At 34.1% G+C, this 27,826-nt stretch overlaps 1 protein-coding gene across 2 annotated transcripts in view; it reads right to left on the bottom strand.

The window, feature by feature from the left end:
• Positions 1-2,385: 2,385 nt before the first annotated feature.
• Positions 2,386-27,826, bottom strand: part of Scn7a (sodium voltage-gated channel alpha subunit 7) — a 68,408-nt gene continuing 42,967 nt past the window's right edge. For both annotated transcript variants that reach the window (XM_070021619.1, XM_070021612.1), the window contains 11 exons: positions 24,054-24,491; positions 20,438-20,543; positions 19,147-19,301; positions 16,078-16,251; positions 13,225-13,332; positions 11,723-12,001; positions 10,475-10,528; positions 9,587-9,724; positions 8,105-8,209; positions 7,536-7,806; positions 2,386-5,587 (listed from right to left, as the gene is read on the bottom strand). In XM_070021619.1, the coding sequence (XP_069877720.1) occupies positions 4,521-5,587; positions 7,536-7,806; positions 8,105-8,209; positions 9,587-9,724; positions 10,475-10,528; positions 11,723-12,001; positions 13,225-13,332; positions 16,078-16,251; positions 19,147-19,301; positions 20,438-20,543; positions 24,054-24,491 (2,895 nt within the window). In that variant the 3' untranslated portion in view covers positions 2,386-4,520. The remainder of the gene's footprint in view (positions 5,588-7,535; positions 7,807-8,104; positions 8,210-9,586; positions 9,725-10,474; positions 10,529-11,722; positions 12,002-13,224; positions 13,333-16,077; positions 16,252-19,146; positions 19,302-20,437; positions 20,544-24,053; positions 24,492-27,826) is intronic.

Raw genomic sequence — 27,826 nt, 5'->3', positions numbered from 1 at the left:
TAGAATAATTCTAAATTATATTTCAAAAGCTAAAGATGAAGCATTAAAGAATAAAATTAAAGTACATAGAACTGGATGAAAGCAAACATACAATGTAACAAAATCAATTAAATACGGAAATTTATAGTCTTAAAATACAGTAGAAAAAATAGAGTAGATACAAAGACATTTCTGAAATGACTTAATTCATTCCCTTGAAGAATTAAATAATAAAGAGAAAAATTAATGTAAAACAAAAAGACAATAAAAGATAAGAAATGGAAAAAATAAAACCACAATTAAAACAAGTGAAATAAAAGCTTTATTTAAAAATGGAGTGACTGATACACCTCCAAATAAAACTGAAATACATCTCCCATTAATATATAAGAAAATTCAGTATTATTAATAATGTAAAAAGTTCCAAAGCTTGTCAAATTCAGTGTGAACTCTATCAAAATTCTATGTTACTTTTTGGCAAATTTGACAAGCAGATAATAAATTGATTTTAAAAATGCAAATACCTCTGTGCTGAATTATTTCTTCTTTCTCTAATTAATATTTTTTTCTTTTTCTTTCTCTAACTTAATCTCTAATTTCCAACACAGAAATCTTCATTCTTTTGGGCATAATTATTAAAATTTACATCAATACTGTGGGAATTACTATGTATTATAGACAGCAGCATAGTATTTTTTTTCTCTAACTGTCAGTAAGCTCCTCAGTTTCACATTTATTTTTATTTGTGGATAATTTCTGACTGTGTTTCCAGCCTTCCAGATATGTTGAATAAAAAAAAAACTTCTACTATAATTTTTTTATAATTATATTCTTTGTACATTCTCTTTTTCTAGTTATCACCCTTACTATGAAATTTTATCAAAGGAGAGCACAGAGAGAAAGAGACAGAGAGACAAAGACAGAGAGGGAGAAAGAGACAGAGAAACAGAGAGAAAGAGAAAAAGAGATTGGAGAGGAAAGGAGGGGGAAAGAAGGAGAGAAAGAGACAGAGAAACACACAAAGAAAGAAATTAATACATTGGAACTGGACCGCATTCAGTATCCTAGTCTAGCTACTGTAAGTTTTGTCCCATAGAAAGCTTCTCTAAAATTCTACATTTGTGATTTTAAAAAATCCAGAAATAGTGATTTCAAATGTGATAATTCTTAGAATCAGGCTAGGCCCAATAGTTAGCTTAATAAATGATATCTGTTACTACTACAACTATGACTATGACTACTATTTTGACTACTACTACTACAACTACTGCTGCTGCTAAATCATTCATTATTTTGTGGTAGTGGAATACTGGACAGGAACTCTACCACATCCAGCCCTTTTTATTTAGTTGTTTATCCAGTAGGGTCTTGATTTTCTGGGCTGGCGTGAATAAGGATCTTCATACTCATAACTTTTGCCTAGCTGGCATGTCAGGCAAGAACCACTATGTCCAAATGTGTGAGATCAAGTCTCAAGAACTTTTTGTCATGTTGGCCTTAAACTACTGTTCTTCCAGGCTACATGTCCTGAGTTACTTGGAGCCACAGTACTAGGTTTCCATTACATTTAAAACTATTTAAATATGCTTAAAAATCAGAAATAAAATTTTGGAAAGACAAATTGATAAAGGGTCACATGCAAATAAATGTATAAAGTAATTTTTAATAGTAATAAGCTATATGTAGGAAAACTAATTTTTATAAGAAGGACTTTATTTTATATTTTGTCAATGGATAGAAACCCCAGTAAACTTCCTTACTTTATAGAATTAAATGATCTAAAGGAAGTCTGTATAAATATTGTTAAGTATTCAATTATGATTCTGAATAAATAAATTTATGTAAAAATTACCTTTTTTTTCTTTCTTTCTTTCTTTTTTTTTTTTGATGGTAGGGTTTGAACTCTGGGCCTAGGCCCTGTCCCTGAGCTCATCAGCTCAAGGTTAGTATTCTACCACTTTGAGCCACAGCTCCACTAATGGTTTTCTGGTGGTTAATTGTTTCCACCTTGAGCATTTGTTTAAGCCAGTTTAGGATTTAATGGCCAATTGCATTTCTCTGTTGTTGTTGTTTTCTTTTTTAAAATTATTAAAGATAAGTAGTTAAAGGAGTTGATATTCAACAAAGCAGTTTATGAATATAATGAATCTTGATTCCTGTCACCCATTTCATCATTCTTCATCCCTCCCAACCCTCCTACTTCCCTCAATTTTCTTAATTTTGTAGGTCTGACCAGGCTGGCTTTGAACTGCGATCCTCATATTTCCGCCTGCTGAATAAATAGGATTATGGCAGTAAGCCACGGGTGCTACTGTTTTAAATTCTACTATACAAAGTGACCTATAACATTGCAAAAGAAAAACAAGCAAAGCTCATTGTGATTAACAGGTTGTATTTATTATTTAATATAGTATTTGAATAAAAGGTAAAATACATTGTAAAATGTTTTGCTAAAAATAAATCTTTAAAGCAGCATTTGGAAAGCTACTGGAAAATACAATTTCAAATGAAAAGCAATAATTTTCAAACCAAGATCAGTTTGTGGTCTTTTTGGGAATTTAGGGAAGCAAATTATCATTCAGTTAAGTATCTGAAGCAACTTACATAGTAAAGCATTCTGAAGACATAGAAAAGTGAGAAGCTTAAGAAAAGCACCAGCTGCCACCATGTCACTAAGTCAACACCAAATTCTCCCTGGTTCCCATCACAGGAAGGAGAAGAGAGAGAAAAGACATATTTATTGGTAATAAAGCAAACAAACCCTGTCATTACTTTACTTTGAAGATCTTCTAAAGGCATTTTGGTAAGGTTACTAAATTTGTGAAGAGCAGAAATAGATTGTAGTTTTTAAGGCTCAAGATCATGCATTTATAACAAAATACAATTACCAGTGTGTAAATGACACTGAGGATCATACAACATATTTAAAGCTGAGTTAACATCTGAGTTAACAGTGCACAGATTTTCTTTTTGAATCCTTTAGCAGTTTATAGGCACATTGCAATGAGCTTTCATACAAATGGAGTAAATCTCATTTGATGTATATCACTACACTTTTATGACTAATTCAACAAATAACTCTTTGCGGCCAACTTAAAAAAATACTCAATAGGCAAAATGCATGTTTAGGATTTGAAAGTTTCTCAAACATAAAACGTTTTACAGAGTTGTAAAACAAAAGAAAACAGCACCTGAAAAGAAATGAGCAAGTAAAAACAAATTTTCACCTATTGATGTTATAAAGCAACGTTTTACACATTTGTCTTGTGGTTTGTAGACATCGAATATTTTAAATGATCACTTTTTTCTTTAAGAAAAGTAGAAAGTGCAGGAAGAAATACTTTAAAGTGACTCCAGTTTCCCAAGTAAGGCTGACGAACCAGATAAACCACAACTCACTGGTGGCTCTCATCACTTCTAATTCTTGTTATAACATGCTTTACACAGATCATATATACTCAATGTTATAATATGAATATATGGTAAGAAGACATTCAGTTTTGCCATAAGCTAGTGCTTGAGTCTATTAACGTATCAATTACCCTAATTACTATATACTAAATAAAACATGTAAATGTGGAGAAAACAAAACAATTGAAAAACAGGAAATCCAAGAAGAGTGAAGCAACATTACTACCACTAGAAAAAGAAAAACAAAATGAAAACGTAGGGCTTCAAATAATTATTTTAAAATGTGGTTTTGATCATTCCCTGTGTTTGAATTCAAAGGCACTTTCTAAAGAAGGACATAATTCCATAATTGTCTCCACCTTGAGCTTTGTTTAGGCCAATTTAGGATTTAATGGCCAATGACATTTCCTTGTTTTGTTTTTTTTTTTAATGATTAAAGATAAAGACAAAGGAGTTAATGTTCAATAAAGCAGTTTATGAACACAACAAATCTTGATCCCTGTCACCCACTTTGTCATTCTCTTCCATCCCTCCAACCCACCTACTTCCCTTATTTTTCTTAATTTTGTAGATATGCATTAAATTTTATGACTGCATTGTCACTCCCTTCCTCTCATTATTTGTATACCCTGCTTTACTTGATCTCCCCAATTCCCAGTACTTGTTTCTCTGATGTAACTTTGTTGGACTGTGAGTTTATTTTGTTGTACTATAACTTTAAAACCTAACACCAATAAGAAAGTGCTCCTCTATTTGTAATCCTTAGTAATGGTGACTTCAAGCCCTTTAAGTTAGACATAAAGAAGGAAGGCTCTTTAGCTGCTCAACTTTACCATCAGAATAGTCACCCTCCAGCCAAGTCAGCTAGAGCAAACACTACCTAGGCAAAAGGCAACTTTAATATGCTTTCACTAACTGGAACAATGTTGTCTTTTTCCTTAAAGATTAGTTGGACTAAATGAAAAATATAAAAAAATGAGTTTGGAATGGAGGTCTGTGAATACAAGCTTTACATTGATACATTGTAAATCACTGATTATTGTTTCTTCTCTCTCTGACTTTTGCTTTCTTTCTTAACAAAGTATTTACATTGGAGGATGAATGAAAAAAGCAAAAAGTCAGAAGTGGGATTATGTCTGACTTTGATTACATGACTTTTCCTTTGCCTTTTCAGTATGGGCATCTTCTTTGGCAGCTTGAGCATCCCTGTCATCATCAACGATTTGAATATCTGATGTATTTTTGTCACCTTGCCGCAAGCGGTAACTTTTATAGGCACGCTGAATGATGGTGGCTGAAACTGCCTCTTGCTTTCGTTTCAGAGTAGTTGTAATAGGTTCATATGTAATTTTAAAAGGGTTGGCTGACATAAACCCAGACTCTATCTCTGAAAGGACTTTCTCCATCCTCTCATCTTTTCCCATAACTCTTTTTGTAAGAGCAAGGAGGATGTCAAGGCAATGAATTCTGTCTCCAACAGCCATGGGAAGATCCAGAGCCACAAGCTGTCCCTTGTTTGGTTTTGCCATGAAAAGAGGAGGATCAAGAGCAGCTGCAAAATCTGAAAGCTTGCTAGAATCTATATACTGGGTCCTATCAGGATCAAATCTCTTCCATACCTGAAAGAATTTCCTAAAGTCATCTTCACTCAAGGTCCTGGCTTTTTTCTTAGAAGTGATAGTTACAAATTCCATTATCACAACAATATACATATTCACAATGATCAGCCATGCTATGAGGATATAACTGACAAAATAGAAAATGCCAACAGAAGGGTTTCCACAATCTCCTTTAACTTGAGTCCCAGGATTAATTTTATCAGGATCACAGTCAGACCATTCACTGTTGAAAATGGCCTGAAGCATCCCATCCCAGCCTGCCAATATGGTAACTTGAAAAAGACAGAGCATACTGCTGCCAAAAGTTTCAAAGTTGGACACATCATTAATTCCGGCTTCTTTTTTGACATAGGCAAAGTTATACATGCCAAAAATGGCATAGATGAACATGACCAGGAAGATGAGAAGACCGATGTTCAACAACGCTGGGAGAGACAGCACGAAAGGAAGCATCAGATCATGGAACACCTTTGGTCCTTTCCCACGACGCAGGATGTGGGCGATCCGAGAGAGAAGGATCAGTTGCACCAGGGAAGGAGGAACAAGGTAGTATCCTATTGTCACAGGCACCAGTAAACCTCATGTGGAAAAGATGAAGATAATAAACTCACTCACACAGAAGTGTAGTAGGGAGATATACATTATTTTGCACTTAATTGGTTTTTCTATATTTTATGAATCTCTCTTATATTATAAAATTCTTCTATTTAATGATAAACTGAAACTTTGGGGCTACATATTAACTCTATCAATGAACAGAGCAAATAGCAAAATTGAAAGATAATTCTCTGTACTATCATCTTTAGAACATTAGAGACTGAGTACTGCTAAAAATCACAGATAACCTAACTGGTAAACCAACAATAATCTTCAGTTTTCCTGAGTGTTGTTAAAACATGTAGTTCAATCCAATCCTTATTCAATGCTTTATAAAGGCATCATGGAACTATTCAAAGATAAGTGATGCTTTTTTCTAGTCTGCAAGATTTTATAATTCAGTAACTGGTAACAGATGTTAAAATAAATATAATGCATAGTAGAAAAGCCTGACAAATTACAAAAATGTCTGATATTCATGGTTATAATTTATTTGTTTTCCACAAGTCATATTTTGAGTCCCAGATGCACTACATTTTAATTAAATAATACTATGTGAGTGTTTCCTTAGAGCTTAGAGATGATATAGTTGGGATTGAGAAGATGGTGGAGAAGAGAGCCCTGTGCAGAGGCTACGTGAAGTGGCATGTTAACTAATAGGAAGCATTAATCAGTATCATTTCTATTAAACTGGGCTACTGGAAGGTCAGCTTCTTTGTGCTGTCTCTTACCCTAGGCCCATAAGTGCTTTAGGGTGTCTTCCAATCTTACTGAAATTCTCATTTCTCCTCAGTCTTCTAACGTCTTTGACTATTGAGGATCTATCATTTATTAGTAAACAAATCTCTCAACTAGCTCACTACTAAAATTTCCAACTTTTTCTTATCTAAAATCTGCTTGCACCTGATGACATGATTTCCTGTGCCACACTTAGATAAGTGCAAGTAGCTCTTTTTTTTATATTTCTCAGGGGAAAAAATAGAAAAAGTATTATCCTTTCTTCCCAATGAAAAAGAAAGAGTAGAAACCACATAATGTCATTCATTCTCATCATTTTTATCATAAAAATAAAAAAAACTGGGAGCTAGTGGCTCATGCTTGTAATCCCAACAATTCAGGAGGCTGAGATCTGAGGATCATGGATCAAAATGAGCCCAGGCAGAAAAGCTCATGGACTCACATTTTTTGGGGGGGTCCAGTCGTGGGGCCTGAACTCTGGGCCTGGGCACTGTCCCTCAACTCTTCAGCTCAAGGCTAGTGTTCTACCACTTGAGCCACGGTGCCACTTCCGGCTTTTTTCTTTTTGCTTATGTGGTGCTGAGGAATCGAACCCAAGGCCTCAGGCATGCAAGGCAAGCGCTCTACCTCTGAGCCACCTTCCCATTTTTAAAATAAAATTTTTAAAATAAAATTTTTAAAAATTTTATTTCCTTGTAAAGATGCTATACAGAGGGATTACAGTTATGTCAGTAAGGTATTGAGTATATTTCTCATCCAGCATTATTACACATTCCTTTGCTTCTCCAATGAACCATCCAAAAGACAAAAGTGGAGCTGTGGTTCAAATGACATAGTGCCATCTTTGAGTGAAAAAGCTGAGGGACAACACCCAGAGTAAGCTTAATTACATCATTCTAAGGTATAAAGTGTTTCTCATGTGGTCCTTGAACTTTAACGTATATTATATGCTAGAAGGATCATTAGGCATTTATTGGTGGTTTCTGACATAAAGTGTAAGCTATGAGCTCAGTAATACGTTTTAAAAATATTTCATATTTTTCAAGCATGTATACATATTTGCATTTAAAAATGGGAGACATTCCTGGGAATGAGAAAGAAGTCCTTAGTTATTTTTCCTCTAGAAATACTATATTAATTTGACTGAATTAATGTTACTACAAATGAAAAACAAACCAAACAAAATATTACCTGTAATGGAGAAAACAACCACCACAAAATCAAAAATGTTCCACACAATGGTGAAATAGTAACAATGGAAGGAGATGAGCTTCAGTATGCACTCAACACTATATAGGATCACAAAAACCAGGTCAGTCCAGGTGAAAAAGACATCCATTTGTAGACTCTGTTCATCACTTTGTAACATGAGTGTTAGTGCTTGCAGACAGATCAGAACCATACTGATGACTTTAAAGACTCTACTTGTCACAAAGTCAAAAATACAGCCTTGGAACTTGTTCTGTAGGCAAAGAAAATTAATTGTAATATTTTTACTAACATGGTATTGACAAACACTGATCTATCTATCTATCTATCTATCTATCTATCTATCTATCTATCTATCTATCTATCTATCTATCTTGGTGATGGAGATCAAACCCAAGTTGTAGAAGATGCTAGGCAGGTGCTCTACCACTGAGTTAGGTCCTGGGCCCATACACATACAACCATTCAAACTTTTGTCAAAAAGTGCTTATTTTTAAACTGTTGCTCCATAGTTTTTGAAGCTTCATCAATCATCTAGACATTTTTCTTACTTTTGGGCGAGGAACTGAGGTTTCAGAATCTTCATACATCAGCCTCTTGAGTGCACGGTACTGTTTCTTCTGTTTGGCTGTTATGAAGATATTTGTGCCTCCCTGGTAAAACATTAAAGAAAGGGTTATTATAATTGTTTATCCAAATTATTGTTTGCATTAGTACAAATTTTAGGAAAAATTGGTAATTATTGACCTAATTCCTGCAAAAGTCATACTTGAGCACATTTGACTTTCTATGCAAAAATCCTCATGAAGCATCACAGGGGTTATATAATGGTACTGAGTGATTTTTTTAAAAATCATCTTTTTGTGTACTTTCTTATACACAATCAATCCCATATTTACTTTTGAGTTTTCTGAAGATATTCTCTTGTTACAGAGAAACAAAAAAGAATCAGTGGAGGAGATTTGATAGCATTTTATAAGAAGAATTTAACTCAACAGATAGTTTATTTGCACCTTTTAACAAGTGGGGATAGAATTAGTCAACTGTCTTTATATAGTAATATGTTATTTTGTTTTATGAATACTAAATTCCAAAAATATATTGTGTGTAGTTCTTCACAGAACCTTCTGATGTATCTTTGTGTTTCTACTGCTAATTTCAGTATCTCAAGCAAGCTATGTAAAATGAATAATGTCTGAATGATGTAAGCATTCAAAGTCATTAATGTCATAAATCAGAAACTGTTCACTTATTACTGATAAGGTTCACCACCATGACGCCTAAAAGTAAATTCTAGGGTGTTATCCCATTGGTTGAAGTGGCAGCATCTACTAAAAACAACTCTTGATCAACTCAGCTCTTTGCTAACACCTGGTTCATGGAGATGTGGAGTGTCGGGTCAGATTAAGTAAATGGTTTCAGTTTGATGGCATGATTGTAAGTAGAACTTCAAAATTATTCTGTCTTTGGTTCTTTTGTCTTTTCTATACATGATAGAAAGAAGGTCACTTAGCAGGGCATATGAGTAGACTTAAATGACCTTTTAAGGCTTTTCCATTTGTGGAAATCCAGAAAGAATCTCTGTACAGAATGATATCAGTGGTTGTTTAATTCTCTCAACCATTGTCTCAAGCATTCCTGTTCTGTATTCAGCTGGGGCTTATTATTTTTTCTACTGCTAGCAGCAGGAACAACATAACTCAGAAATTTGCCCCATTCTGACTATGATTCTGAGGGCTTTCAAATATACCAAAAGAAAGAGAATTTTTCTTTTGGAGTCTTCACATATTTACGGCAGTTATATAATAATGTCACTTAGTCATTTTCAACACATTATTATTTAGAAAAACATTAAAACGTAGGTAGTTTATAAATTTCAAACTTGTAAGGATACATTTTGAATACATTTTATTAGAAATGTCTCAATTAAAAGAGGTAAGTAGAATCTAAAGCCAATAACCAAAGTAGAATACTTTTTATAAATGTGTCTTATTTTTTCCTAGCATTTATGAGCAAAGAATATTTATACTTATCTTTATTCTGTGCTTGTTAAAATTAGAAACAATAGCACCAATCAGCATACTTAGGGGAAGAAATAATCCAAAGATAATGAAGTGGAGAAAGTATAAATACAAATAGAGGTTGTTTTCAAAGAAAGGCTGCCCATTTACCTAAAATGGAGTAAAAAAAAAAGCAAAACAATTGCATTATTTATTTCAAAAGTGTACAATTTAACTTTTACATTTATCTACCTTCTATGCTTAATTCAGTTTCAACACATTTTCCAAGTAACATTAGATATGCTTTTTCCCCTTTTCTTAAGGAAATTTGAAATATACAATATTTAGGCATAACCTCAATATTTAAAATACAATTAGACATTGTGTTTAAGTGTTGCTGACATTTCAGGTAGATCTGTATTCGTAATTCAGAAATGTCCAGAATTTATCTGCCTTCTTAGCACAGTAGGCAGTGGCTCGGTCTCATAATCTGAAGAAATGTCCAGAATTTGTAAAATACCTAAGAAGAAAGTGACTCTATAAAAATATATTTCAAAAATATTTTAAGTTTTAATTTTTTGTATTTACTATTTAATTGTTCATTTATTATCATTTTAAATGTGTGCTTTATAAAGTAATTTGTTATAAGGAAATACAGCAATGCTATATGAAATGTTTTCTCCTGGTGCAAGAATTAAATTGCTTTCTTGATTAGCATATTAAGGTTTGTTTCATTGGTTTAATTATTGCTACCAAGTGTGGTAATCTTCAAGTAGACCCACTGGTCTTCAGTCATTGTTCACATTACTGAAAGTTGTCATTGCCCATGGAAAACACATATACAGTGGATCCTGTCCTTCAATCACAAAAATAGGACTCTTCTTGCATTTAACAATACCTTTAGGATGATTTTGTACTTACAGTTGTAGAATCAACAGCTGAATTCATGATATCGATCCAGCCATTAAATGTTGCCTGTTATAAACAAAATGTATTTAACTTTTATGGAAATCTCCATCTCATAGTAAATAAAAAATAAAACTAAATTTGCTGTTAATATTCTGAAAGACTTTAGAGTATGGATTGCCAAACTTCAACATACTGTATAATTGAAGTATGTAATTATTATTATTTTTTTTTTTGGGTCCGGTCGTGGGGCCTGAACTCTGGGCCTGGGCACTGTCCCTCAGCTCTTCAGCTCAAGGCTAGTGCTCTACCACTTGAGCCACAGCGCCACTTCCGGCTTTTTTCTTTTTGCTTATGTGGTGCTGAGGAATCGAACCCAGGGCCTTGAGCATGCAAGGCAAGCGCTCTACCACTGAGCCACCTTCCCAGCCCGTATGTAATTATTTTAATTGGTAACTATTTTAGTTTATTTATCCTTAATAACAAAAAACAAGAAAAAGAGAAACTAGAAGAGGAAAAGGTAAATAGTAAGTACACCCTCTCAAATAGCCTATATGTATGCTATATATACATATATATATGTATATATACTATAGAGGGAGACAGCTTCTCTGAATAAATAAAAATGAAATAGTATATCCCTTCATGTCCACTAGATATCGAGTCATGAAGTAGTAAAAGCAAGCTGGGCACCAGTGACTCTTGCCTATACACCTAATTACTCATGAGTCTGACATCTGATGATTGAGGTTCAAAGCCAGCCTGGACAGAAAAGTTCAAGAGAGTCTTGTCTCTAATTAATTGGCCCCCAAAACTAGAAGTGGAACTGTGGTCAAGTGGTAGAGCTCTATCCTTGAGCAAAGAAACTCAGGGTCAGTGCCAGAGTTTAAGCCATAGGACCAGCACACAAACAAAAATAAAAAAAGAATAAAAACAGTAGTACCTGAAGTTGGACCAAAGAATTGCAATCTTATTATCAGTTATTGATATGGAAAATAATTTTAACCAATACCTGTGATTTCCTTTTCAGTGGTTCCTCTTATTTCCTTCTGCCAACAGGAGAACAATATTTCCCTTTTGTCTCTTTAAAGGAGCCTAACACAGTATGTTCTGTGACATTCTATTAACTAATAATTGCCAACATGTTTTATAATGAAATGTATTAATGATCCACATCTTATTCTGTATATTCAGTCTACAATACAGAAAACCATATGATTCACTTTCTTTCTTTTTTTAAAAAAGGTGTAAAAGTATACTTACAATTTGAAATAGAGACAGAAAGCCATTTCCAACATTATCAAAATTCAGTTTTGCATTTTCCCATAGCATGGTTTCATTAAAGACAAGGCTTTCACATTGACTCTTGTTCATAACCTCAAATATAGTAAATTTTTCTCCACTTGTTGGGTCAAAGCAGGCATAGAATGTGCCGGCAAATAAGTTCACTCCCATCACACTGAAAACCAGCCAGATCAGAAGGCAGACCAGAAACACATTCAAGGTGGGTAAAGTTGTTTTTATCAATGCTCTGACAACTACCTGTTATTAAAAACATGGATCTTAGATAAGAAATGTGAAATTATTTTAATTTCTGATGAAGTAGAAAATACTATTTAATATAAATGAAATCTGTGGAAGAGAAACAAAAAAAGTTTAATTTCTGATGAAGTAGAAAATACTATTTAATATAAATGAAATCTGTGGAAGAGAAACAAAAAAAGTTTAGTTATTGGAATAACTAAATAGAAATCAAATTTATTGAAAATATATGTTAAACATTCTGACAGTTGCAAATTATTTGAGGCAACAAAGCTAACTAGTACTAATAAGACAATTTCAGTAATTTAACATATGTCTAAAGAGTTTCTGTATTGGAAACAGAAATGGTCAAGATAAACAAAGTTGTGTTTGTATGAGGTTATCTAGAAAATATGTAAAATGGGAGAGAAGGTGTGGCTAACTATTAAGGACCTACTCTCTGGGACCTAGGGAAGGAGTGAGATGGGGAATTTATTAAGGACCTACTCTCTGGGACCTAGGGAAGGAGTGAGATGGGGAATAAAAGGCCAAGAGTATGTATGGTGGAAGGCAGGGAAGGTTTTGCAAACACTGAATGGTGGTCAGTTGTAACTTTTTATTGAATTATTTTCCACCACCAGTGAGTCATACAAGACTGGGAGATTTGACAGATTAATCCCCTACCCAAATTGGGCTACTAAGAACACTCTATAGTCATTGTTTTCACTCCCTTGACTCAATATTGGCCATTTTCTATAGTTGAATCTACTTCACATGGGTCAGAGAAGGCTTAAACAATGAAGTGGGACAGAAAGGACAAGTATTAACAATAATGTACGATATACAATTTTTATTTTGAAATTCAAACTTGTGTTTGTTCAGTGACTAGTGTGTACAATATTTTAAAATTCAAAAAGTTACTTAGCAAAGTTTCATTTTCCACCTTTATTTTTTATTGGAGAAACTTAAACTCAGATGTATGTCTATGGGTTAGAAAGACACTACTTTTAAATGAGATTTTATCTTTTAACAATTAGTTTCACTTCCTTATCTTTATTAGTTCTCATATCTTTTGATCAATAAGAACCTCATTATACAAAGCAAAACTAACATACTCATTCCCTTCATTTTATGCAGAAGAGTATGGGATTTTGTTGCATTAATGAGGTTATAGGTCCCAGGTCTTAGAAAGTTAGTGCAATCCCCAATAAAACCCAGACAGCAGTCCAGAACTTTTGTCTTACCTTCATTCTTTCAAATTGAGACAGAACTCTGAGGCCCCGAAGGAACTTAATGGAAGTGAGTGGTTTTAGGTCTTCTCGAGTTTTGCCTATTAAGCTGAGACAAAACACCTGTGTAGACATATTTTTTTTAAAGAGTCAATATGATCCCAAGAACTGAAAGAATATCAAAAACTATAAAAAGTATCCTATAAAAAGTATAGTCAAAACCTACTAATAAATCTATGAAATGTTTTAAAATACTTTAATAATAGCTTAACAATGTTTTAAGAAATCACCTTGTCTTAAAATCCTTTAAATATAAAAATATTTTTGATGAAAAGAACATAAGTTACTGAAAAAAGATCTATATACTTACGTATTTCATGTTCTTTGTGTGGGAGAAAAGAAGGTGGTTGTGTATGTATGTGTGTTCACACTAGTCCCCAGCCTCAAACTCAAAGCTTAGGTGCTGTCCCTTAGCATTTTTGCTGAAGGTTAATTCTCAACTACTTGAACCATAGTTCCACTTCCAGCTTTTCTGCTGGTTAATTGGAGATAAGAATCTTACAGACTTTCATGCCTGGGCTGGCTTTGAACTGCAATAATCAGATCACTAGCTGTCAAGTATCTAGGATTACAGGCAAGAGCCCACCAACACCTGGCAATATATGTTATATTCTTTAAAAAATAATTTATTGTTATTATAACAATTTATATATTATTATAAAACCCCTCTGTACAGAGGTATTATGGTTACATAAGTCAAATAAAGCATACATTCCTTTTTGAACAATGTCACTCTTTGTTATACTCTTTAGGATCAAGCATAAATATTTTTATCCTAGGTTAAAATCAATTAAGAATCAATTTTATGATTATTTTCATTACCATAATGATATGTATATATTCATTAAAACAGTTTGAAATATTTATTTGTATACATACATAGTTAAGACATTATACACAATATTATTTTATTTAGAGAAGGCTATGCATGTCATTTATTCAAAAATAAAAATTGTAATAAAAATGTTTGTAATTCTAGTTACTCTGGAGACTGAGATCAGGAGAATCAAGGTTGGAAGTCCACATCTACATCAACCAGCAGAAAGTGGTGAGCACTGACGAACACTCTTGTCATCCCAGCTATGCTGGGATAAATAACATTGTGGTTCAGATGGGGGAAAATATGAGGCTGGTAAAAAAAAAAAATCCTAAAAAGATTGAGAACATAGCCTTGGTGGCTTAATGTCTTCCTAGCAAGTGAAAGGTCCTGAAGTTCAAAGCTCAGTACTACTAAAAAACGTAAAAATTATAAAATTATAACTCTACAGTGAGGTTAACTTTAAAGTAAATATAGCTACATGAAATTATTAAGGATTAATAAATGTGAAGATTGAGACAAGGTTGATGGAGCTCTGATTTTCACTGTATTCTATCACCATGTTTTGCTATTTTCAAGTCTCAATGTACATGAATGCACTTTTTCTGCTTTTCTTTTTCTTTCCTTTCCATTGGTAATAATTGGGTTTGAACCCATGGCCTCAAGCTTCCTTTCATTTGAGTCATACCCCAACCATTTTTGCCAAGTTTCCTCAAATAATAATTCTCCCATTCTCCACCTACCAAGTAGCTTGGATTATAGGCATATATAACTTCATTCGGCTGTTTGTCTTTTTTCTATACTAGGAATATGGTCATGAACATTTCTTTGAAGCATGGGGATCATTCATATAAGCATAAAATCTACAAAAATAGTGACTATGAAAGGATTTTTTAGCTATCCTATGGTTGGCATGAGTAGAAGCTTAATTTGCAAGAATAATTCAGAAGAATGAAGTTAGCTCTTACAACTCATCAACTGTAGATTGAAAACGTTTCATCATTATAGACTAGACAGCCATTTATTCATTCAACAAACATTATTATCACCAATAGTATGATATGAATTTCTCTAGGCATAGAAATAAAGGAAGAAAGAAAACTGAGAAAAAATTCTCTGCTGATAGAAATTGTCTTTCCGTAGGGGAAGAAAAACAGTAACCAAAACAAGGAATAAATCACATATTAAATGGGTTATGAAGATAAAAAAATCAGAGTACTGAAGTGGTTTATAGTTTTGATTACCTAATGAAAGAAGATCTAACTTGAGTAGTTTCATTTCAGCCATGATATAAACAACAAAATTTCAGTGGAAGAATGAGTTCAGATACTAAAATGGAAGTAGTGTTGACTAGTTTAGGAACTTCAAAAGTGTTGGTAGTGAGTGTATTAACTGGCATGACAGGAAGGACAAGGAGAAGCAGCTCCTAAGCTCAGGTCATATAGCCTTGTATGTCTTTAATTATAAAGATTGTTGCTTTGGTTTGACCAAGCGTGAATGTTTAGGATGCAGCTCCAAGAAGGGAAGTACATATAAGACAATCCTACAATCATCACTCCTGTTGGTACTTGGGAAATTAAAAAAATGTAACAGAAACAAGAATGCCAAAGTAAAATGAATGGCAGTGATTCAAATGAACAATTCAATTGTGTGGGTGCTGGTGAAATTTTCAATAAATAGTTATGGATATACTGTTTAAAAATAGAACTAATAAATGTTAGCATGCTTATATTTTCATGATATTGTGTCACAAGCTTTTCTGTTACCATAGGGTTGGTAGGTGAGTAATTACAATAATGAGCAGTATAATATTGAGTGTATTTTAAGATTTAAAATGACAAGATATGGAAGAATATTAAACTACAGATACAGAATGATGGAGTATGGGTAAGAAAGTACACAGAGATGGAAAAAGGAGCTCTAATTAAATAAAAGGGCAAGAGGAAAATGAAAGTGAATCACCCTTCAAATTCTTTCTTCAAAATACGTACAAGAACAACCATGAAATCCAGCTTGTACCAGCTATTGGAGAAATATGCTTTAAAACCATATGCTATCCATTTTAGAAGCATTTCCAGAATGAAGATGTAGGTGAAGATCATGTCAGCATATTCTAATAAGATTTTAATAGTCTTTCGCTGATCAATATAGATATCCTCAAAAGCCTGTGGGTAAAAAAGTTAAGGATTAGCATAAATATAATTTCTGAAAGCTCTGACACTAAAAGGAGTGACATTCTACTTCCAACAAAACCAGATACAAAACTAAAGGAAAAATCTTTTATAATAATAAAGCAACCAATATCATAATTATAAATCTGTATTCACAAATAATTAGTAATGAAAAAATTTTAATGAAATTAAAAAGGAATTTAGAAAAATTTGGTATTGTGGGATAGTTGCATATATTTTTTAAATCACAAATAAAGGAGACAAAATGTTCTTCACTGTATTGAACAGGATATGGCAGGTGGAGTCACTAGCTATAAGATGACATAATTGTACCTAACACATCAGCTACCATATACTTTTCAGGTACATATTGAATAGTGTAGTTGATTGTGGGCAGAGTTGTTCACCAATAGCTACCATTTCACAGCAACTATGAGCTCATCTCCTACTATAACTGAAACTCTCTATGAAGAATTGCCTCTAGCACATGGGAACACCAAAGAGACAGTAAGAGGGACACAATTCAACTGATGGCAAACTAACGTAGAGAGAGAGAAAAATCAGAAATCTCCTTACTCAGAGTGGAAGTATATCATGTATTTTGGAGCCCAGAACCTCCCTGTCATATCAGACTTAATCAAGTTTTGCTTGAGGATCTGGAAAACCCACTCAGTGTGGGAAGTACCCTAGCAAGGACCTCTTTAAGATTTGCCTTGACCTCATTTCCTGACCCCTGATGGATTAACAGTCAGAACTCTTCATAAAGAAGTTAGAGAATTTCTGGTAATGCTAAAGAAGAAAAACGGTGCTTTCCAGACAGAGCACCTGGTATGTATGTAGGATGTGATAAGATGAACTGAAGGAAGTGAGAGAGGTTGCCTGGGTGTGGATCCTCAGTGTGTGGAAGGGTGTTTTTTTTTTTTTCCTTTTTTCACTTCCCCATGGATTCTATAACAGATTATCACAGTGAGTGTCTGACAACCATCCAAATATAAATGCTTACAAATCTTGAAGTCAGATGTCTGAAAGCAGTTGTGTGAAGCTAAAAGCAAAGTGTCCAGAGAGCTAATTCTGGACAGAATATTCAGGAATAAGGCATTAGGGGGGCATGCTATGTCTTCACTAAACTTGAGGCTGTTGTCACTTGGTCACTTTTGACTTCTTACAATACAGTATCATGTAAAGGAAAGAGTGACCAGTCTAGCAGGACTGATTGGCCATGATTATCATGAAGAAGTGGATATTGCAAACAAATGAGAAAATGAAAAGATAAACAAGTATATAAGGGCTGAATCTATTATTATAAAGCTAAAAAACTGGGAACATTAATTTATAGCAGTTGAAGTTCGCGTACTGGCTTTTCATGTGGTGATGGAGAGTTACTGTGTGGGGTCACAACACAATTCCAGTTACAATTAAATGCCAAAACTGTGTAATTCTGGAACTCAGGCAATGTTTTTTATCAATCTAAGTGACAGCTTCATTCACTCTGTGAACCTCAGTAATCCTGAGTATCCCAATAAATGCAGTATATAGTATGTGTGATAAATACTAATTGATAATATACTTTACAAATATATACAGCCCAATGCTGGGGGGCTCATGCCTGTGATCCTATCAACTCAGGAGCCTGTGTTCTAAGGATTAAGTTCTGAAGGCAGCCCAAGCAGAAAAGTCTGTGAGACACTTACCTCCAATTAACTATCACCAAAAAATAATAATAAAAGAAAAAAGGAAAACAAAAAGCCAGAAGTACAGCTATGGCCCAAGTTGTAGAGTGCTAGCCTTGAGCAAGCACAGAGACAGCTCCCAGGCCCCGAGTTCAAAGTCCAGTATTAAGTCTGCTTCCCAGCAATGACTTGTCTGTTCATATAAAATACAAAACAATTCACTAATACTCTAAATTTCTTACTTTCTTACATAAAAGAGAATATGCCATAAGCTTTAAAATATTGGACAAAAATATTGAACATTCTTTTAGCATGTTATAAAATAATGTAGCATTATAGTATCTATCTATCTATCTATCTATCTATCTATCTATCTATCTATCTATCTATCTATCTATCTATCCAGATCTTATGTTTAAGTAATAGTTGCTTTTTGATGATTTTTATCATAGCATATCTTAGCTATTATGAACACATTCTCTACTCAAATTTGGTTATTACCAAAAATATTTCTGAGAATAACCTTGTATATAAAATTGGCACATGTACCTATACATACAGTATAGTTTCCCCTACTTAATAATTTTGGATTGAAGACTAAATACTTTGTACTTCCAAAGCCCTTAAAAAGTCATGAGATATTTCTCTTTCCTTATTGAGCACCAATCAATAGGTTAGTTTAAATGTTCAAATTATTAATTTGCTTAATGAATAAAACAATTGAAATCAGAAGATTTAAATGTCTATTTTTATTCCTTTTTGCCATTTGAATTTTTGGTCAGCTGTAGGGTTTGAACTCAGGGCCTGGGCATTGTTTCTGAGCTCCTTTTGCTCAAGGCTAGCACTCTACTTCTTTAAAACACAGAGACACTTCCAATATCAGAGTGTTAATTGGAGATAACAGTCTCACTGGGACTTCTCTGCCTGGGATGGATTTGAACCATGATCCTCAGATCTCAACTTCCCGAGTAGCTAGGATTACAGATGTGAGCCACCAGCACCGGCTCATATATATTTAAAACTATATTATCTATGCAATTTTGATGCTTAAATTTAATAATAAATTTTAACATTGAATGATCCATACAGAAACTGTAACACAGTTACTGAAATAAAATTATACAATATTAAATCTGGTGTGATATAAAGCATTCTGGGGAATGTAGTCTGGCAAGGTGACTTTCTTAATGAACTGAGCTTACCTTGACTTCTCACTTACCAGAGCACCAGTGCTGAGCAGAGTGACAAGGCCAATGAAACCCTTAAACCAAATGTTTTCTACAATCTTGCAGCAGGTCTTCCTTATATTCTGCCAAATCTTTCCTCTCCTAGATTGTTTACTGATCTGACCAATTGAAGATCCCCGTCTATAACCTGTCAAGGATGAAATGGTTAAGGACAAATATCTAGAAAACTCAAGAAAAATAAACATCTTAAATGTTAAACTGCATGCTTCAGCAACTATTTGCAGACTCTAAGAAAGGGAAGTTAAAAGTGAAAAAATATTTTATTTTAGATTTTTGCTCTGTGCCCAGTTATTATCATTATTATCATGAGTGATCATTTCTTGCTTTGTCTTAAATGATATATGTCCTTGGGTTTACCTGGGTGACAATAGTCTTATTCTAAAGGTAGAAATTTGATAGTTAGCAGTGACCATTTTGATGACTTCCCGTTGTTTCAAATGACCAAACCTGTAGTGAGTTGTTAATTTTTCCAGAAAATAAGCTTAAGTTATAACCCATAAGAGATTAAAAGTTATATATCAAGTGTGTTAGATAAGTGGAGCTGTATATTGTATATTTGTATTCATGTGAAATTTATAATAATATCACCATTATAATTTGTTTTATTATGAAAGTTACAGTGCTTTTTGTAATGAGTAGAATATTGTCTTTAATTCAAAAGATGAAGACTATTTCACTCAATATATGTATCTATAATGTAATATATATCTATAGTGTAATATTTAATATATAATTTATATTATATATGCATTAAGTTATACAATTATATTAAATTATAGAGACACATGTATATATATTCCACTGATGATTTAGATATACTTTCTATATTTTTATTATGCTTAGATTATGCTATATTTAAATTTGCAGTTACATTATTATCAGTATAAATTTAGATAAACAAATTTGTATATTTTAGTCTGTATTATTTGTAGCATAAAATGTGCCTTGTGATCAACATTATTTGCTGATATTCCACTGACATATACTGCTCAATAGTACTTTTCTGAATTGACTATCCATTGGATTGTTATCTTTGTAAGCTAAGTCAGTGAACTTTTTTCCTTAATATTGACTTTTATCTTGGCATCCATTTGTGCCTATGGAAATATAGGAGGTGTATGTATATATTCCCACAGATTAACATGGCTGCAACTTCTTGAAAATTTAAGGAACTCTTTAAGACTGAAAACAAACAAAAAAGCATTATTTGGGTCAAGAAACAGTCTAATCACACTAAAATTTTCCTCAGAAATTTTTTCTTACCACTTTTAAGATGCCTTGGCTTTTCATGTCCATAGATGATTTCTTCTTCTTCAGAGATAGCAATATCAACTGTACTGCATTCTGATGAGCTTGATTGCTTTATTTTCTAAAAACATATAGTCCCACAAATAATTATATTAAAGTTTGATTTGTTCAGTATAGTTATGACTTATTCCATTTTGAGAACAAAAATTATTTACAGAGCAAATGTGATCTAGTTTAAGATAAGCCTCATGACACTTTTATGATTGATATCAAAAGGTATTGGCATACATTGAAACTTCATTTTTTTTAAAAAATACTTAATTTAAGGTAGAATAACAGGTTAAATTTAACATTTAGCAAGTAATGTTTTGCTCATCAATATTTATATGCAACCTCTAACTTATGAAGGAAATTTTATTCCAGTTTATTGGGGGGTGGGGGGGATCCAGTTGTAGGGCCTGAACTCTGGGCCTGGGCACTGTCCCTCAGCTCTTCAGCTCAAGGCTAGCCCTCTACCGCTTGAGCCACAGTGCCACTTCCAGCTTTTTTCTTTTTTGCTTGTGTGGTGCTGAGGTATCAAACCCAGGGCCTCAGACATGAAGGCAAACACTCTACCACTGAGCCACCTTCCCAGTCCCTCCAGTTTTCTTAAGGGGACCAAAAGGGTTCTGTATATACTAATTCAACTAGATGAACAGCGTAAAAACAAATGATTCCTTCATCCTAAAAATAAGAAGATAACAATGTAGCAGACCTTCTTGCATTTCTCATCATTGATGAGTTGGATAGAAAACCATGATGAAGTGAAATGGAAGAAAGGGAGAAGGAATGGGGCCATGAGAATCTTATGAAAGTAATACAAGCTATATAGTGAGTGCCTGGATCTAGCAATGAACTTTCTTCTTCCCCTCCTCCTCCCCCTCCCTCTCCTCCTCCCCCTCCCCCCCCTCCTCCACCACTTCTTCTTCCTTCTTCTTCCTCTTCCTCTTCCTCTTCCTCTTCCTCCTCCTCCTCCTCCTCCTCCTCCTCTTCCTCCTCCTCTTCCTCCTCCTCTTCCTCTTCCTCTCTCCTCCTCCTCCTCCTCCTCCTCCTCCTCCTCCTCCTCCTCCTCCTCCTCCTCCTCCTCCTCCTCCTCCTCCTCCTCCTCCTCCTCCTTCTTCTTCTTCTTCTTCTCCTTCTTCTCCTTCTTCTCCTTCTTCTTCCTCTTCCTCTTCCTCTCCTTCTTCTTCCTTCTTCTTCTTCTTCTTCTTCTTCTTCTTCTTCTTCTTCTTCTTCTTCTTCTTCTTCTTCTTCTTCTTCTTCTTCTTCCTCTTCCTCTTCCTCTTCCTCTTCCTCCTCTTCCTCCTCCTCCTCCTCCTCCTCCTCCTCCTCTTCCTCCTCCTCCTCCTCCTCTTCTTCCTCTTCTTCCTCCTCCTCTTCTTCTTCTTCTTCTTCTTCTTCTTCTTCTTCTTCTTCTTCTTCTTCTTCTTCTTCTTCTTCTTCTTCTTCTTCTTCCTCCTCCTCCTCCTCCTCCTCCTCCTCCTCCTCCTCCTCCTCCTCCTCCTCCTCCTCCTCCTCCTCCTCCTCCTCCTCCTCCTCCTCCTCCTCCTCCTCCTCCTCCTCCTCCTCCTCCTCCTCCTCCTCCTCTTCTTCTTCTTATTCTGTAATTTGCCAGTCCTGGAGCTTCAGGGCCGGCATACTGTCCCTGAGCACTCTACCACTAGACCCACAGCACCACTTCTAGCCTTTTCTGTTTCTGTGATACTGAGGAATTGAACCTAGGGTTTCATGCATGCTAGGCAAGCACTCTACCAATCAGCCACATTCCCAGCCATTGACCTTCTTTTCTACTCTGCTTCTGACTCAAGTTCAATGCTGGTTAAGCCAAGGAGGTCATTGCTCTGCACCTGTGGTGATAAAGATAATGATGTAATTTGCTTTTATGCATTTTAGTGAATGCTTTATTTTCATTACACCTTTTCTATGTGCATTTTATAATACAGGTACAGTGTCAAGATTATTTATTTTATTTATTTATTTTTTTTGTCGGTCGTGGGGCTTGAACTCTGGGCCTGGGCGCTGTCCCTCAGCCCTTCAGCTCAAGGCGAGCGCTCTACCGCTTGACCTACAGCGCCACTTCTATGTGCATTTTAATCCAGACTTTGTATTATAATAAATGGCAATTTTATCCAGAGGTGGACGACCTTTAAATTCTTCAGTGAAGGTAGAGAAATGTAATGGGTACCGTTTTCTTGCAATGGTATTAATTAAAGGTAAATATCGAGGAGGAATAAAAATGCTTCTCAATATTTGAAATTCAACTTCCAGACCATTTTGAGAAGCCATTGAATACATTGCCTAAAAAATCAGAATAAAGTATGCCACAAGGTTTGGAGACCTAGAGACATCTTTTGTCCAAGGCCTTAGAGTGATCTAGTAGCCCAGTTAGGGCCAAAGCAAGAAGCTTACAGTTCAGTGGGCTTTCTGTAGATATAGTTTCCTATAAAACTATACCTCCTACTAAATTATTATACTGTTACAAATGGAAATAAGAAAACTTTTCTGGTAGGGTACATATTTTTAAAATCAAAGTGATAAACAACAGTGTTTCAAAATGTGACTCCAGGGGTTGGGGATTTAGGTCAGTGGAATAGTACTTGCACAGCAAGTGTGAGACTTAGAGTTTGTTCCTCATCTCTGCAAAAAATTAACAAAGAAGGAAGGGGGAAATGTGGCTATTTTTTACAGCTTGGTATCTGTTTATGAAGCTATGAGGCATTTGCAATTCTTTATTTAATTTTTCTTTCTTTCTTTATTTGTTTTATGAGAATACTGTACAGAGGGGTTACAATTACATGGGCAAGATAACGAGTACATTTCTTATCAAGCATTGTTGTCTATTACAACTTCATTTGATAATTTTTATGTTGCAGAAATTGATTAGACTTCTAAAATTTTAGCAAACAGGAAAGAATATTTTCCCTGTTTAAACCTAATTTCATATATTGAGGACAATGAAGCCCAAGGAAATTGACAGATCTTGCCATGCTTACACATGATTTTTACAAGTGTAGGTGACTGCAAAATACTTTCCATAACTCCAAACTGCCTTTTTATTAATTTACAGAACTTAACCATTGTGCCATCTAGTATATTCTAAGTGCTTACCATATATCAGGCATTGTTCTTTATAATGCAGTTTTTTTTGGGGGGGTCTGGTTGTGGAGCCTGAACTCTGGGCTTGGGCGCTGTCCCTCAGCTCTTCGCTCAAGGCTAGCGCTCTACCACTTGAGCCATAGCGCCACTTCCGGCTTTTTTCTTTTTGCTTATGTCATGCTGGGGAATCGAACCCAGGGCCTCAGGCATGCAAGGCAAGTGCTCTATCACTGAGCCACCTTCCCAGCCCTATAGTGCAGTTTTTTTAAAAAAATTTATTATCCTCCCCAAAAAGTACAAGTTTATCCTCAATTACAGATGCAGAAACTAACATTTTGGAAGTTGAAGTAAGCTGGTCAAACATAGACTTCTCAGTGAGGAGTGGTTGAACTAGCATGGAATGGATCATCTGACTCAAACCTCAACACTGATTTACTTTCTTTTCTACAAGACAATACATCAGCTCTAAGCAGTCAGGATAATAAAAATGTCTTACCTCTTTGCTGTCTCTGTTGCCTGACATGCTCCGAATCTCCTTGTTATCTAGGTTTTCTATATCAGATTCTCCTGAAGCAATTGGTACAGTTTCTGAGGTACTAAAGCTGGGCCTGAGTGACTGACTCTCATTTTCAGTCAGTGGTGTTTTCTCTGTGCCGTTGCTTTTGTCCTTATCTTTCAGGAAATCTTGGGTGTAGCTCAGTTCAGAAAGCGTGTGGTCAGAAATATTCTCTTTAAAATAAGTGTCACTCGCACGGTCTATTGTTTCCTTTGGAACATTTTGCTTTTTGCATAACATTTTACTAAGGACATTGCTCATTCCTTTCTTCATCTTTTCCGTTGCCTGCTGGATGTTTTTTATTTCATTGCTCTCTCTGGTTGTAACATCCTTACATGAGCTAAATGAACTCACCAATGCCACAAACAGGTATAGGACCTAAACAAAATTTAAAATGAGATAAAATCGCTTACTTTTTGCTTTATTTTAAATAAAAGAAAATGATCTAAAAAGTCTGACATGAGATTTGAACAGAAGCATATGAACTCCGCTGCTATCCAGTCATTCACTGATTATGTGTCAGGTGCAATACTAACAGTTCCTATGGCCAAAATGCATTTTAAACTCTGAATATCCAAAGCATCATTATTGGTTCTCTTTGCAGGATGAAAACTTCAAGGTTTAATGGATGTCAAATGCCAAAGGTCAAACAGATTATACTTAATTCTCTTTTATTCTAAAATGTATTTTATTATCAAGGCAGGCTGATTTATTCAAGGTAAAAACAGGTATTGCAGCCCTTATACAGCCGTGCAGACACAGCTTTGTAAAACAGAGGAATCAACCATGGAGCAACTATTCGTGGTGCTGAAGAGGTTGTTTTTGAGACGTGCAAACACAGACATTAGGGAGGTTAGTGGATTTTCTTTGGAAAACATTTGCTCAAATAAGAAATAGATAATGATAAAGGGATCACTCTTGATTCACTATTTAAAGCTAAGGAATAGCATCTTCTAACTTTAATATCATTGAGAAAAATGTCCAAGCAAGTTTGCAGAGATTGAGATTTTGATTTTGTTTGAAATTTTAGGGCACAGAATATATTTTTGTGCTGTATTATTGCAGATTCACATTTACTACTAAGATTTAAAATAATAATTTGAGCATTTGACATTACAAAGGATTTCCCTATTCTCTTTAGTTATTTGAAATTTTGATTTATTTTGTTTTAAATATTATTAGATTTTCTCATCTTTCTGTTAATTTTGTTTTTTTTGTTAATGGGCTTACATGAAATATTTTCACCCACATAGTATGTGTTATTTTGAGAGGAGAAAGTTCAAATTGCATCCACTATGCTTAACAATGTATATGTTTTCCTATTTACACTTCCGTATAAACTCACATAATAAATACTTGTCTACTTGTGTTTCAGATTTCTTTGCATACTAAAGTCTAAATTTAAAACATTTTTTGCCATTTGTATTTATATATAATATGTGGTTATTTCTTATTCCTGCTTTGTTTGCTTAAAACGTAAGCCTAGTGACCCAATAAGGGAAGATGGTGGGCAAAGCATAATGACGGTTCAGTCATAACCACATCTCTAGTAGACAAACACTGTTAGGAAGATGTAAGTAACAAATGAATACTCAAACTATAATGAATTATAGAATGTATAATACATTTGTTTTTGCTAGGATTCAGAGAATGAAAGTATGCCGTGTGCCGTGTGCTGGTTATGTTTTCATGAGACTGTAAGAATTTTTTTCTTAGACAATGCATCACACATATATCCAGCCAGATATAGGGAGAGGATTAAAAGTCTGAAATGTATTTAATGTTAAAAGATACAAATGATCCAGAATAGCACTATAAGGAGTGAACTTCATAGCATTGCATACTCCTGTCGCTTTGGTTTGATGTGTTGCGAATTGAAAAATAACCTCAACTTTTAAAGGCACAAAAAGAAAATACTGGCTTGTAAATGTGGGAGGATATGAAGGATCACTTATTTATTCTGTGTTGGCAGTTAATTTTTAGAAAGACAGAAACCCTATCATTATCATAGCATATACTAGCTTCCTTTTTTTAGCACTATTACAGTCAGAGTTAAAGGAAATATTTAGTATGTGTGCTGAGTTGAGATAAAATAACTGGCCATAAAGCAAACTTTTTAAAAATTTCCCCAGAAAATTGCTCTTACCTTCCTTAAATATAACCACATATTGAGTGAGATCTGAGTACTTGTATCAAAATAGTGGCACAAACAAAAAACAAATACAAATTTGTTTCAGTAATTCTTTTGATTTGGAATCAAATCTGACATAAACATATAGTAGGGATCTGACAAATATTGAAATGCATTATTTTAATATTATGTCAATTATATTTACATATATTTAACTTGGCAATGTGTATATATATATGTGAATAACAAATGCATGATTTAAAAAATTAATCTCCATTTTTATAAATCTATTTCTTTTCTTTTCCTGTTTGCATTCCTATTGTTTGACTTATGGAACCATAACCATAACCAGGTTCACTGATTGATAACTGTCTAAATCATACGTATACATGGAAATAAAGTATGTATGTAAGAAAACAATAGCTCTAAAATAGGTTGCAAGTATAGCTCAAGCTGTAAAGATAAATAATCAAGTACAGAAAGTGCAAGAAATGAATTAAAGCTTCAGAACCAGGTGAAAAAGAAAACAAAGTTATGAAAAACGTTTTTAAAATTATAAATTATTAAAAATAATTGTGATTCTGAGGTAAAATTTTTGTATTATATGTAAATGCAAACAAACATTTATAAATTAAGCATAGAGTACTAGGTTATTTCACTTAGTTACAAGAACTGAGTCAGGCATTACAGTTTTGCTCAATGTCTCACTAAATGTAGTCACATTTAGAGAAGCTAACTTTTATGGGTGTTTTAAGGCTTTTGAGGAAAGCACTTGATCTTTATGACATAAGAATAAAATGAAAATATTGGAGTTTTTCCTGTAACAACCATTTTTATAAGCCATATCCTTTTCTTAGAAGTAGTAAAAAAATTATTCAATTCATATAACACAGGTTCGATCATAGGGGGAGTTTAAAGTAAAAGCTTACACTGCAAGATAATGCATAACAATTTTACAACCTTTATTACACATTTAGTCGAGAGATTTTTTTTAAAATTCTGAACACCATTGCTATGTTCACATAGCCATAAAACCAGAATCTCTGGGAGTAGGTTCAAGACATCAGTATATTATCTGTGATTCCCAAGGTAGCTCTATGTGCGGGCAAGTTTGACAACCAGTGTTATATTTAAGTGCTTCTTAAAACATAATGGGCAGACAAATCACCCCGGGGCTATTGGTAGAATAGATGATGCTTCTGTATATCTGGGATAGACTCCGAGAGTCTGGATTGCTTACCACCTCCCACATGATGCCAGGGCTACTTCAAGTAGCAAGGTGACAAACTTACTTCATAATGGAAATGCGATGTAAGTCACATATGCACTTATCACAAAAAAATAAGCAATTGTAATCAAATATAACTGAAATTAATTTTGCACATGGAATTGTTTGAACTAAATATATCTATATTCGCTTAAGCATTATTTAAAATGAATTCAATATGAAAAAATCCATTAAGCAAATTATTAATGACAAAATTGACATTCAAACATGGATAAGAATTTAAATTCAGTGTGTATATATCTTATACTTACTGAACATCTCACTTCACAGCAGTCGTTTTTCACCTGATAACAT

This window comes from Dipodomys merriami, unplaced genomic scaffold (assembly GCF_024711535.1).
Source record: "Dipodomys merriami isolate MVZ:Mamm:240054 unplaced genomic scaffold, mDipMer1.0.p SCAF_1, whole genome shotgun sequence".
NCBI classification, from domain to species: Eukaryota; Metazoa; Chordata; class Mammalia; order Rodentia; family Heteromyidae; genus Dipodomys; species Dipodomys merriami.
Note: the sequence above shows the minus strand (reverse complement) of the source record. Positions and strands in the feature narration are given on the sequence as shown.